Raw genomic sequence first — 13,775 nt, 5'->3', positions numbered from 1 at the left:
TGTCCACCTTTCAATTACATTATTTAACCTCAAATGATCACACTAACAACAGACATCCAATCGTTTTGACTTTTGCTAGGGATTTAGTAAGGAAGTCCAAATCCCTGAACCACAACTAACAATTTATCCACCAAAATACACCTGCTGCTCATGTCACAGTTCATTTGGAACTTCTAATCCAGTTTTACACTGATTTAAGTTTAAATAATTTGATTTAGTTTATTGCCAATGACACACATGCCCCAAATAGCCAAAGAGAGTGGTACCCCATTGAAATGTTTCAACAATTGCTGTTGCTTGTGAGGTTTTTCCCTTTTCCACTCCCTTCATTTGTCCATTCTATCAGCTTACATTTTCCCTATTCTGTTTTTGGTTCCTGAGATTGTGGTTGGGATAGGGCTGGGGTTGGGGTCGAGCTCAAATGAAGGATAATCTCTTAGAGGTCCTTTGCTATGGGGGGTGAGGCTCAGGAGTGGCCATTCACTTTTTTTTTTTTTTTTTACAAAGTTGCAGCTGGATCTCAAAGCACTTTGATAAAAAAGCTGAATGTTTTGCAGGCAGATCCTCAGGCTGGTTGCGGAATTCTTGCCTCCCACTGTTAGGAACCTTTTTTTTTTTACCCCTTTAGGGGCCCTCGCCCTAACTGCCAGTTGCTTCAAGTTGGCCTGTTTGCAAATTGAGCCTGACAAAAAGAGTGGGGGCAAGAAAATGGGTGTATTTGGAGGTGTAACACCAGCTGCAATAGTGTTTGATCAATCTGACCAACAGATATCTTATTGGGAGACAGGTTTGGTCTTATTGGGAGACAGGCTTGGTCAAATTCTGCTCATTTGCAAACTCATTTGGACTTGTATACTGCAGTAGCAATAAATATAGCAGTAGGCTACATCTTTTTTTCTTCTCTGTCCAAAATGCAATTTTGTGTTTGTCATCTGCTCTTTGACTTGCTCAATGGTTAGGCATAAATTTACTTGAAATGTATGGCTAGTGTTTCTGACTTTTAATATACAGTAGAAAGGAGACCCTATTACATTTAGTCTATGAGTGGATTTTTGGGAGCAGGTGCATACTGTTTAAAATGATGTTGCAGAAAGATGGATCCCCTTCTAAAAGTATGACTAGCATGGCACATTCGCATCGACAAAGCTCAGTCTCTCAACGATGTAGTTGTCATCGTTCTTTTTCAAATTCCAAATGTTAAAATTTGCAACCAGCCTTTTTATTTAATGTGTGAGACAGATGTGTTGCGAGTCTTAGTTGTTGAATGGTGTGCCAATGGTAAAAGAGAGGAACCCAACGACATAGCACCATTCAACAAAGTGCCAGATAATAGCAGTAGAGGGGGACGGACAGTAAACAACTCGACACAGTGCGTCAACGGTGCATGCTGGAGAGGTTTCCTCTCTAATAGAGTGTAGGGGCAGGGTCTGTGATGTCAAGCTCCGGGTAACAGATAAAACGTTTCAGCGCGTTGGTTTGATCTCCTGGATTGGCTGGATGGAGCAAGGCGAAACTGGTGGACTGAATGGCGCAAAAATATATATCCATTACTTGAAATGAAATGCATGAGCACACAAGAGGACTTTACGCACATTTCAAGGTGAATTTATCAAACTATTTTCTTTGGGACTTTACTCTTGCACCAGCGTGCACTTTGCTTTGGACTGATTTGTACATATCCTCGATACCTTCTTGGACGCAAACACAAAAACTAATTTGTAAATAGTGTCTGGTAGCCTAAACCATAGGACTAGACAATAGAAAACTTTATGGATAGCGAAATCAAAATAAAATGAATTTCCCGCCGTTGTGTCGACTTCTCTTATGACTGCATGGGCTTGACTTCTTAGTTGCACCTGGTCTATGGTCATCGGAGTCTCCCATAAGGAACTTCAGTGCAAAGCTTTATAATTGGTAATAACTTTTCACACAAAAGTTTTTAAATTTTCAGCCTTAGTTGAACTATAGGTGAACAAGAGCGCGCACCAGGAGCAATAACGCACATAATATAACTAATACAACCTCCCATTTGCGCGGCATAAATTAATTTATTGAAACCATCTTGACATCTTTAAACAAGATAAAAAGGATAAATATATTTGTATTCATGTGTCTTTTGTAACAAATGAACCTTCTAGTGGACAGATAGAGATTCTACTCAAACCTTTATAAACTAAAATCAGATTGACCCTTTAGCCTATATTCTTACAGGAGGAAGATGGTGGCTGGTTACTATGGCCGTCATTTACCCAAATTGGCGTAAACTGTGAAGACTGGTTTTTATGAGGAGCTAAGGTGATGCGCGCTAAGAGGGTCGCGTGAATAAACATTGGTGACCTTCTTTGGAGCAAATATTTAGACAAAAACACTGCCTATACCAAATATACCAGGAATAACCTCAATATGCAATATCCCGAAGAGTTCGATGCTAAGTGACTGTAATTATTTCTCCATTCTGAGTGCACTGACAGGTGTTCTGCTGCTTGCATCTGAAGACAGTTGAAAGTCCGTTTCTCTACGTCTTTTCAAACGTGTTTAGTAAAGGTGTTTCAATTTATTCAAATTTTGGTATTGGAAGTGCTACCAATTTTGATATCTTCAGACACAGGGTTTACGGACTGAACTCATTCATTTCCTCCTGAAGCTTAATATACAAAATGTTGCTTATCAGACTACTGGCTGTTGTCCTTATACTTGCCAACACATGGCTGCTGGACTCTGCGCAATCAGATCATATCCGAAGGTACAAACGCACAATAGCCCAAAAAGCCGACAGAGAGTTGGCTCACTTAGGTGAACAGTGCAGGTCCAGCGTCAGACACCCAAGGCAATCTCGCTGGTTATCTGCGCAACGATACCCTCTTGTGGCCCATCCTAGGACACACACGCTGTGGCGGAGGGACCTCCACCACTTCGCTGGTGCCGAGGAGTCTGTTTGTGGTGAGAGTGGCTGCAGACCTAACGAGAACACGAACCCTAAATCCTACAAAGGCTCTACTTGGAGTTTGGATGGCAAGAGCTTAGGTGGGGAGATTTCAGAAGAGGTGCAAACCAGACCTAAGGGACTTTCCACACATGCACAAGTCAGTCTACATCAACCTGCCCCCAGCGAAACAGTTGTCATTCAATCCGAAACCCTGGACTCAGACCCAAACTCCGACAAACCAGAGGCTGGAGGGCTACAACAGCGGGGTCACCCTGATCTCCCTGAAACCCAGTCAGTCTTGACCGATGGCCTCCCTGACACCTCCCTCCACCACAGTCCCACGACGTCCAACCATGACGGCGAGGACAGTTGGGAAGCGTACCCTGACAGCCTGGTCGCCTCCAACTCTCAGGCGCTCCCGCAGCAGCACGGCGACTACTCGGCTGAGAGGGAAGACTACTCGGGGGAGCAGGACGGGGGCCCGGAAGCCTCCAGCCCCACCAGCAGTGCATCGTCCTGGGCATCTGAGGGGCCGCGTGTGCCCTCTAACCGGATGTCTGCCCTCTACTTCAGTGGGCAGAGGGAGCACCTGAGGGTCAACCCAGCTGCCAATGTGGAGCTGCCCAGGGCCAAGTTCACACTAGAGCTGTGGGTTAAGCCTGAAGGAGGACAAGCTAACCCAGCCATCATGGCAGGTGAGTAGCTATAGTCACAGTGACACCGTCCCCCCCCTTCCGCCACCCCCTCAAAACGACATACACACTATAACTCTCTTAGTCTCTTTCCTCTTCTTTACCCCTCTCCCCATACCTGTCTGTAACTTGTTCTCCTGTTTCATGGTTTATTTTATTCACCGTGTATATCAAAAAAGATTGCAGCACTGTTGAAGCCAGAAATATACAGTAGGGCAGATGAAAGCAATGAGGAAATAAGCCGTTATGAGGTGCAAATGTTGTAAGAGACAAGTGGTCTCCAGCTGTCTCTACTATCCTACAAACATCATGTATTCCATGAGAAGGATCACTCATTCATGTTTTGCCTAGCTGTCATAGGACCGCTGAAGTGGTCTGGATCCTTCCAATCATTCTTTTCAGACGCATTAGTAAGAGTTTCGCTCAAGATTGCTGGTTGCATCATGATTGCTAGTTCATTTATTTCAGTGAAAATCCAACTTGACACTGTACCTTTTATCTGTTACAAACTTTATGACATGTTACTTTTAGTTTTCTCCCCCCTAGTTATGTTTCTAGTTTGTATGAGTTTTCCACTATATTCTAAGGACGTGTAGACATTTGTGGTTTGCCTCACTTTATTTCAGACCTGTATTGATTATCTAGAGTGCATTGTCACTGGGCTACCTATCAACAAATACTTGTAGTATTCAACTCCGGTCACAAAACAAAAAAGCATAAAAAAATAAACTGAAATGATTGCTGTTTTGATGGATGGTTTTGATGTTTTGATGTTTTGATGTTTTGACTGACACACACAGTTTCACACTGACAAATATTGTGTTTGAGTCATAGTGGTCTACATTACTGTTGTAATGCTAAGGTTCCTGTGTGCGGGAGACTCAGGGCTGTGTGAGGGGAAACATGGTTGTGGCACTACACTGGATCCCCCTCCTCCTTTCCCCCGTCACTAATTTGCATGCTCCGAGTGTAGGACTTTATCATGACTAACCTTGATGTGACAGTTTGATATGGTTATTTCTAGGTTCATATAATTATCTAATTTGTTGTTTATAAACATTTATGTGCTACCTCTGTTTTCTTTCTGGTATTTCTTCCTTTTGTATGTTTATTGGTTTTAGGTAAGTCTAAGACTAGGTTGATCGTCTTACTCTCTAATAGAGTTTCCCATTGATGTTTGGATGTAGTTATTATGAATACTTGGCAAACATACTGTCTCCTGAAAACTGTTTTCAGAGAATGAAATGCGTACCCATGAAATTGGTCTACCTCCTCTAAGATATTTTGCTACAGTCATCCATTTTCTTTTTCTATCATTTTTCCCCCGATTTCCCCCTAAACATGTGTGTGTTTGTGTGTGTACTGTGGTGTGTGTGTGTACCGTAGTGTGGAGGGAGGGTGAAGGGGTTCCCTGACCCCTCATTGTCCCAGTCAGTATTCAACATCTGGAGCCCAGATGCAAGAGTATTTATCCTGAAAAACAGCTGGGAATCAGGGCCTCCTTCAAACTCTCTCTCTCTCTCTCTCTCTCTCTCTCTCTCTCTCTCTCTCTCTCTCTCTCTCTCTCTCTCTCTCTCTCTCCCTCTCCTGTTCTCTTTTTGGTGGTTTGCGTTTACATATCGAAGAGAATGCTCTTTTTAATGTGTCGTTTTTCTCTGGTTGAAAACTAACAATGAGGTTGTTTTTCCATCTACTGTTTGGCAGGAGTTTTTGACAACTGCTCCCACTCGTTGAGTGAGAAAGGATGGGCGGTAGGTATTCGGACCTTTGAGCCCATGGATCAAAAAGACGCCAGGTTCTTCTTCACGCTCCGCACTGATCGGGCTCCCAAGTCCACCACTGTCTATGGACACAGGCGTTACGAGCCCAACACCTGGACACATCTGGTGGCGACCTACGATGGGCACAAGATGGCCCTTTACATAGATGGTGCCAAGGTTGGAGAAAGCAGCATGCAGTCCGGCGATCTCTACAGCCCCTTCATGAGGGCCTGCCGGACACTACTTTTAGGGGGAGACCACTCTGAGCTTGGACAGAACTTCCGGGGTCACGTGGGGAGCATGGCGTTGTGGGGTCACCCTCGCAGTCAAGAGGCCCTCCTGAAAAAGCCTTTCCTGGGTGATAAGACTGAGCCTCTCCTGGCTCTATGGGGCGATTTCTCTGAGGTACAATGTTTTCATCATTTCTTTTTTTTGCTTCTTCATGTTTCTGTGTGTAGCGTGTTGGGTTTCTCTCTGTGAAAGGCACTTGGACTGATGTTGATTTGTCTCGACCAGGTGGAGCACCAGTGGATACCTTACAAGGCTAGCGGCTACCCATCCATTGCGGCCCCCCCGGTCCCACAACGCGAGCACGTTTCTCCCTTCCTCCCCCCTCTCTGTGGACTGACCACCTGCGACAACACAGACATCATTCTCAGCTACAACTCCCATTGGCAGCTGCGCACAGAAAAGCACATCCGCTACAGGGTGGTCAACATCTGCAACGATGATGGCAGTAACCCTACTGTCTCTGAGACCCAGATCCACCAGCAGCACCGGGCACTGGTCGAGGCCTTCCGGCCCTACAACATCACCCTGGAACTCAGCACCCACGCCGTACGCAACTCCTCCCTGCGCCAGCGCTTCATCCTGAGCAACTGCCGGATCTCCAAGATTGGGAATGGCCACTGTGACCCCGAGTGCGACCACCCGCTGACGGGCCACGACGGAGGGGACTGCCAGCGCCTGGGTCTGGGCCCCTGCTACGAATGGAAGAAGCAGGACGGGGTCTGTAACATGGAGTGCAACAACAACCGGGATCACTACGATGAAGGCGACTGCTGTGACCCGGAGGTCACAGATGTCCTGAAGACCTGCTTTGACGGGGAGTCACCTGATAGGTAGGTTTTATGGACGGATGGATGAATGGATGGATGGAATTAAGTCTTTTGTGGGTTCTGATTATGAATGTATGGGCCTTCTTGAAGACGTGTGTCTTCCTATGGAACTTTCCTTTTGGAGGGAGCATGCTAAAAAACATGTACAAACAAATTGAAAATCTTGAATCGTTTTGGAAAAAAGTGAGCAGGGAATCAAGGGAGAAGCCAAAGTACACACTTAATGTGGCTAAACAACAAAACCAGAAGTCTCTTTTCTTCGATTCATTTTGACTGGCCGGCTTGTTTGGGTTTCAAACAAAATGTATGAAATCTTGCCACAATGTCTATCTTGCCTAACAGTTCACATGTAGGTAGCAATCCTTCACCTGCTACACATCAAACAGAAACGTTTGTTGTTTAATCCATTTAGCAGATGTGATGCAAATCAGTGGCAACAGAACGTTTACCAAATGTTTGGAGCTCTCATCATGCACTATTTAGAGTTTGGTGCTGCAAACGTTATCAACTTGAATTATAACAACTGTTCCAGCTGTATGATGCTTTATGCATTGTATGCAATCGTTTTCCATCCCACCTAAAGGGTTTTTGTAAATGACACTGGGATAGTAACAAATCAATTTCTTAACATTCTTGCTGTTTTAAATCTGTTTCATCAGTCTCATCTGGTTATCTCTGTTCTTTCTCTCTCTCTCCCTCCCGTTCTCTCTCTCCCCCCCTCTCTCTCTTTCTCTCTCTCTCTCTCTCTCTCTCTCTCTCTCTCTCTCTCTCTCTCTCTCTCTCTTTCTGTCTCTCTGTCTGTCAGTCTCTCTCTTTATTTCTCAAATAATGTTTTCTCTTTCAAGTTCATGATTTGCTCACAGTGAATAAGTGACTGGAAGGCCTGGGGAGACTAATTGGGCACTGATGATACATTTGAACTGCAGTCTGTGTGTTGTTGTAGCAGAGGGAGGCCTGGTATTCAGACTTTAAAGAGTGCTAAAAAGCCAGGCCCCTAGACGGATATAAAGGTAAATGTGGATAAAGCAGAAGAGTGGATGCACTCTTAACTGCTGACTTATAGCAAGACATGATGTAATCTGTCCTCTGGGGTTCAGGTCAAAGCTTTTCCCACATTTGACCCTCTATTCACTACAACTGCTACAACTGTAGGAATGATCCACAGAGACATGAAAGTGTTGTAAAAACGGTCCTCACTGGACTATCTGCAGTGGAGGTCTTCTAGAAGGATCTGACCCCAGCTGCTTGGAACATCGCAACTGCTAGACTGCAAGCCCAGAGTCACAGGGAGAATTCATGGGGGGATGACATTTTGATGGCATTTGTGAAGCGTACAATTTTGATTTTTGCGGGTCTGGGATTTTGGTGTTCCTCCGTCTTGAGTTATTGTGCAGGTACTCCTGCAGCTGGGCTGAGGAGAGGCCTCCCTAGGCAGTTGCTGTCACAACACACATTTGTTGTTAAAGAAGCCGCAGAGACAGACGTGAAAAATGGTCTGAGAAAATTCTGGCACCACAAGAAAGAGAGAGGGGGAAATTAAAATAGGAGGTCATTTTAACCGTACACGCTGAGAGATTTTTCTGGATCCTGAACTTAGAGGTACCTTGAATTGGTTTACTAGGCACTGTTCACGGACTGGGTGGTTCACAGGCAACCACTCGATTCTTGCCTGCGAAGCTAGAGGCTGAGAATACAGTGTTCAGTTTAAAAAGTGTGATTGCTCATTGGGGAGGTAGTTGAAGATTAGGTTTAGTCTGTTGTCAGGATACTCCTGTCAGACGAATCAAGTTGTCTTACTTTTACAATCCATGGTTATATTCACTGCAGACCTCTGTCAAATAGTATTTGGCAAGCCCTCACTGGATCCAGTGTGGCAAGCGAACCCCATAAAGCATTTCACACTAGAAATGATTTCAAATTGTGTTTTGACCCTGGTCTGATTCACAAAACCTGTACTTACAAGGCAGTACACACACACACTATAAGAAAGCACTACCACTTCCGAATACACAATTCCTCACAAACGTCTCTGATTTGAATGTGAAGTTAAATCAATTGTTGGGCCTCCATATTTTTATGAATATGTATTATGGAACTCATTTGACCCCATGCTGGATTGGAGTACTCTGACAGATTGGCACGACATTTGTTTATCCAACAGAAGCTGAGTAAGCCAGTCAAGTAGACTTGGTCAATTCTAGGATGGAATGTATCCAAGAAACAGTAGGTGGTTCTACTAATGGGCTAGACCTTTTGGCAGGTTACAAAAGGGCAATGAGACGCAGAGCATTTCAAAGGTACGGGCCAATGATAGGTGCACAAGCTTTCCAGCTACATAAGCAGAAGAGGAAAATGCCATGTGACATACCTAGCACAAAAACAGGGTTACCTTTACACATCAAAGAAGTTTGATGTCAATTTACACACAGTTGGTAGTAGAGGGAGAGGGGAGCAGTGATTTCATGTTTTCCAACAAATTCTAAACTGTACCTTTCATTCACTACATTTTGGATGTTTTGGAAAATGTAAACTCAAACGAGTGCTGTCTTTCTCCAGTTCCTTCTCTAAATTTAAATCAGGAAATATAATCTCCTTAACCGTTGGTGGCCCACATAAATAAACGTATAGTTTCAATTTAAAAACTTGTATATTTTTTCCATGACTAAACATGAAATACTAAAATACTAACATAACATAGAGGAAAAGTGTAGAACCCTTTCCATCAGTTTCTTCTGACGATTCCAGTGAGATGTTTTCTTTCTATAGAGTCTTTCTTTGTCCCCAGAGCATCTCTCACAGAGAGTGGAGTCTAATGCATGTCTCCTGTTGCCAGGGCCTACATGAGTGTAAAGGAACTGAAGGAGGTGCTGCATCTGGGCAGCGCTGACACTCTCAATGTGTTCTTTGCCAACAACTCTGCTCGTGAGGAACTGGCAGGAGCTGCTACCTGGCCCTGGGCGAAGGAGGCCCTCAGTCACCAGGGTGAGAGAACACCACTTATCTTGTGTTATTGTCTGGATAAAGCTTAAGCCTAATAGCTGTAGCCGCTATGCCAAAGTGGATTATTGTTTATTGTTGTATTGTACTGTACTGTCCGGTACTGTCCCGTGCCATCCTCTGCTCTATTTCCTCTCGCCGCGTCTCTCTTTCTTTATCCTCATACTCTTTCCACCCCTCCCCCCTCCTCCCCCTCCTCCCTGGCCCTCCCCTCTTTGTTTTCAGTATTAGCTGTAACAAGATTAATGAGGCTTAATCTGGGATATAAAAGAAAACACTTGCAGCACGCATAGATTTCCCGGCAGATTGCCTTCTAATCATTAGGCCTTTCACGGTAAAGACAACCCAACAACAACCAAACACAAACAAGACAGCCTAATGCCTCTGTTGCCATCCACAGACTCTTGCCAGTTGATTTTTATTGTTCGCACTGTGTTCAAGAACTCATTAAAAAAAGTTTTCCTTTTCCGAACATCCAGCTCTTTCATAAATCCAAGCCTTACCTGATGCGCAATGGTCTTTCCTAATTTACTTGGACCAGTAACATGTAAGCCTTGCACCGCTAACAGAATTGTTCATCCAATAAGGAAGAGTGTGTGCTGTGTTTGCGGTGAACCAAAATGTAAATTATTCTCTATTCTTTTGTGGGTTCTGCTCCTATCCACTGGGTGGCTTTAAATCACTGGGAAAGTGCTTGGCTGGAGAGAGAGAAAGACTTTAAAGTATTATTCTCGGTTCAATCAGGTTTTCTTGTGTGTGTTCCCCCTGGTTCCGCCTGTACCTCCTGGCACATTCATTATGGACCCTAGGGATAGCGTGCATTCCAGCACAGATGTCCCTTTCTTCCTCCTCAGTCTGGGCTACATCAACAAGGCCCGTCTGCATCGCTGAGGAGACCTGCTTCGATGAGCGGGAGGCTGGAGGCTTGTAGTGTTGTGTGTGTGAGGTTGCTTGTTCCCACTCCCAGAATGAAGTCTGTGCTGGAGGAAGGTATCATTGCATCATTAATTTCTACAGGTTCACAGATTTTGTAAAACCAAGTGGTGAGATTGTTAGAGACACGCCCTGTAGGTCTGGTGTTATTTCAGAGGTGGTGCTAATTTGATATTTCCTTATTTTGCAGCAGGGTGGTTTTTGGACAAATTCTTAAGATGTTCTGCAGTTTAGGTGCACTTGAATACACTATCGACATGTCATGCTTAGTTTCAGGACAAATCATGCATAATGTATACAGTACAAATAAGTGAGTTGGTCTTTTGGTGGTCTAACCCTGACAGGAAATATACTCAGTGACTTTGCATTGATGGTAAAAAGGAAATGACTAGGAACCTTACTGTTTATTCGGGGTTCTATAGTCCATTTGTCATTGTTAATAGGCTATTATGTAAGTGGGCTATTATAAGGAGACAGTCTCTAAGTAGCCCACAGATGTCTTCACAAATTGAACTGTGTTCTTCATTAGTAAATGACTGTAATTCATAATTAGAATTAATCTATCCAAACTCTTTACATTTGAAGCAGACTTAAACTATAATGAAAATGATTTGAGGGAAACTATGGTATTGGAAGTCATGGTACAGCACTTGTGTCTTCCATGTTAGATTGTTACTGACTGCTGTAGGTTTAAGAGGTTATCCTGCGCATGTCACATTGTTATGGCTGTTTATTACATGACTGTATTATAAAACCCAACACCAACAAGCTACTGTAGGTGGAATGCATGTCCAACAAAGACATTCATTGCCCGAAGACTCTGGTCAGCTATCAAAGGTGGATTAAAACCGCAGTAGTTCCTCCAGCTAGGGTTAGGGTTAGGGCCATGACTGAACTCCAGTTGGATCTTTGTCATGTCTTTTACTTTACTTCACACTTCCCTACATGAGTGTTACCTTTAGCGCTTTTAACACTGTCTGTCATGCCATTATGAGACTTGTCTTAATGTCTTAACATCCCCCTCCATCCTCTCTCTCACCTCACCTCATTCCTTCCCACAGGGGGGATGGTGCTGAACCCAGCCTACTTCGGCACCGTGGGCCACAACAACACCATGATCCATGAGATGGGACACATCTTTGGACTGTACCACGTCTTCAAGGGGGTGAGTGAGCGCGAGTCGTGCGATGACCCCTGCCAGGAGACCACGCCCTCCATGGAGACAGGAGACCTGTGTGAGGATACGGCACCCACGCCAAAGTCAAAGTCATGCCATGACCCGGGGGTCGTCAATGACACTTGTGGAGTAACTTTCTACCGGGACACTCCCTACAAGAACTATATGAGCTACACAGGTGAGCTAGCGCTAACATAGGGAGAACAGCGTTTTCTGGGGAAGGTTCCCAGTTTGGTGCCCAGGGCATGACTCGATGAGTCTCCTGACATCAGAGTATCATCAGAGCCTCACAAAACGTTGCTTTGTCATTCTAAATTCATTAGATTTTTCAAGGTTGTCTTCTTTCTCTATCTCCTTAGATGATAACTGTACCAACCATTTTACTCCAAACCAAGTTGCCCGAATGCATTGCTACATAGACCTGGTCTATCAGAATTGGCTCAAAGAACGCAGGCCAACCCCCATTCCTCTCCCTCCCATGGTGATTGGACAAAGCTCAGATTCAGTCTCAATTAATTGGCTTCCACCTCTTAGGGGGCCGTTGCTCCCAAGGTAGGAACCTGTTTGTTTTCATCCTTTAGTTATCAAGATACGTGCTGCATGTCAAGTCTATCAATAATGAAATAATAATGGAATCATGAAAGGTTTTTTAAGGCTGAATTTCCTGAAAACTGTTCCTTGACTCTGTCAAAATACTGTTAGAACCATGCACTTCTGATTCTTGATCTTCTGTGGCACTTTCTAAATTTACAATTTGTAAACCGCATTGGATAAAAGCTTTTGCTAAATTAATAAAATGTCAAATGTTAAGTACGTTTCTGTAGCTGAGCGTCCCCTGACGTGTACGTGTTTGGACAGCTCTCCCCAGACGGAGGGAGGGACCTGCCGTGACTGTGAAGGGGATGGAGCATTCCACCAGTATGCCTCCGAGGCCACCTCACCCCGTGTTTGTGACATCTCTGGTTACTGGACTCCCGATGAGGCCATTGGTGAGCATAGAGATGGGGTGCATTCCGTCTGTAGGTCTTTGGCGTTGTTATTCAGCTCTGGAAAAAGTTGAGAGAGCACTACACCTTTTTCTTTTTGAGAAGGAACATTTTGAGTGAGGAACAGAAGGGTAAAATTTAAGAGGTCACTGCACACTTTACTCTTCTGTCCCTCACTCAAAATTGTCCTTCTCAATTTTCTTTAAATGAAAGAAAAAGGTGCAGTGGTCCCTCAAAAAAAAAATCCAGAGCTGTACATGTGTTTACTTCCATCCTGCTCACCTTCCATGCAGATGGTTTATCCTGGGGATGAGTCATTTATCCAAGCTGAGGTGGCATGGCATTTGTATTCCAAATGTAGTCATCCAGGTCTTAAATATGCATCCATTGAAGTAAATATTACCACCTTATTAATTATAATTACGTTATTGCGGCATTATAAAACAAACCTTTCCAAACACAGAACAAATATATTGACATTTTCTTTTCCATGTAGAGGATTCCCTTTTCTCTGTGAGTAAGGTGCGTGCAAGGATAAAATCTCCTGGAAGAAAAAATTGAAAATCATTAAATGATAATTGCCAGACTAAAGAACTCTCTTGTTTTGGCCTAGGCGAAAACAGGGTGCTTGGCAGTGTGACAACTCTGGGTAATGTTGAGAGCTGGCCAACATCGAACTGTCATAAAAACTATGTGTATCCTGTAGTGCTTTGAAACTTTAAGCTTCAACTAACAGATGTTACTTATTATTTCAATCAAGATTCTGTTATTTCAGACATGACACAAATACAACAACAACAAAAAATGGTGCGGAAGTTCTACTCAAAAATGTGGAAATCCTGTGTCGAATTTTGACTTTGAAAACAGAGTCGGAGAGAGAAGAAGGGATTACGCGCTATTGCTGAAGTACTATAATGATGATAAAGACTATTACAGTATTAGGCCGCAGACAGGAATCTACAGTTGTAGGGAGACGACCAGTCTGTTGGCTGTTTTGCATTGTACTGTAATTTATGAAAGGGGGGATGGATATGGGAATCTTGTTACCTGGTCCATGTGTGGACCAGGTGGTCACAGACAACTCCTGCTTATAAGAGGAAAACAAGACATGGCTGAGAGACCATCCCACTGGACACCACTGGAAAAGTCAGCTAAATTTGCATTTTGAAGGATGTTTAAATGAAGT

General features: G+C 43.9%; 1 protein-coding gene across 1 annotated transcript in view; it reads left to right on the top strand.

The window, feature by feature from the left end:
- Positions 1–2,657: 2,657 nt before the first annotated feature.
- pappa2 (pappalysin 2) overlaps positions 2,658–13,775 on the top strand; it is a 29,735-nt gene continuing 18,617 nt past the window's right edge. The window contains exons 1-7 of the mRNA XM_067252554.1: positions 2,658–3,621; positions 5,323–5,783; positions 5,895–6,499; positions 9,330–9,478; positions 11,488–11,781; positions 11,963–12,155; positions 12,462–12,592. Coding sequence (XP_067108655.1) covers positions 2,658–3,621; positions 5,323–5,783; positions 5,895–6,499; positions 9,330–9,478; positions 11,488–11,781; positions 11,963–12,155; positions 12,462–12,592 — 2,797 coding nt within the window. The remainder of the gene's footprint in view (positions 3,622–5,322; positions 5,784–5,894; positions 6,500–9,329; positions 9,479–11,487; positions 11,782–11,962; positions 12,156–12,461; positions 12,593–13,775) is intronic.

This window comes from Osmerus mordax, chromosome 16, assembly GCF_038355195.1.
Source record: "Osmerus mordax isolate fOsmMor3 chromosome 16, fOsmMor3.pri, whole genome shotgun sequence".
Lineage (NCBI taxonomy): Eukaryota > Metazoa > Chordata > Actinopteri > Osmeriformes > Osmeridae > Osmerus > Osmerus mordax.
This window is presented reverse-complemented; position numbering and strand designations above follow the sequence as displayed.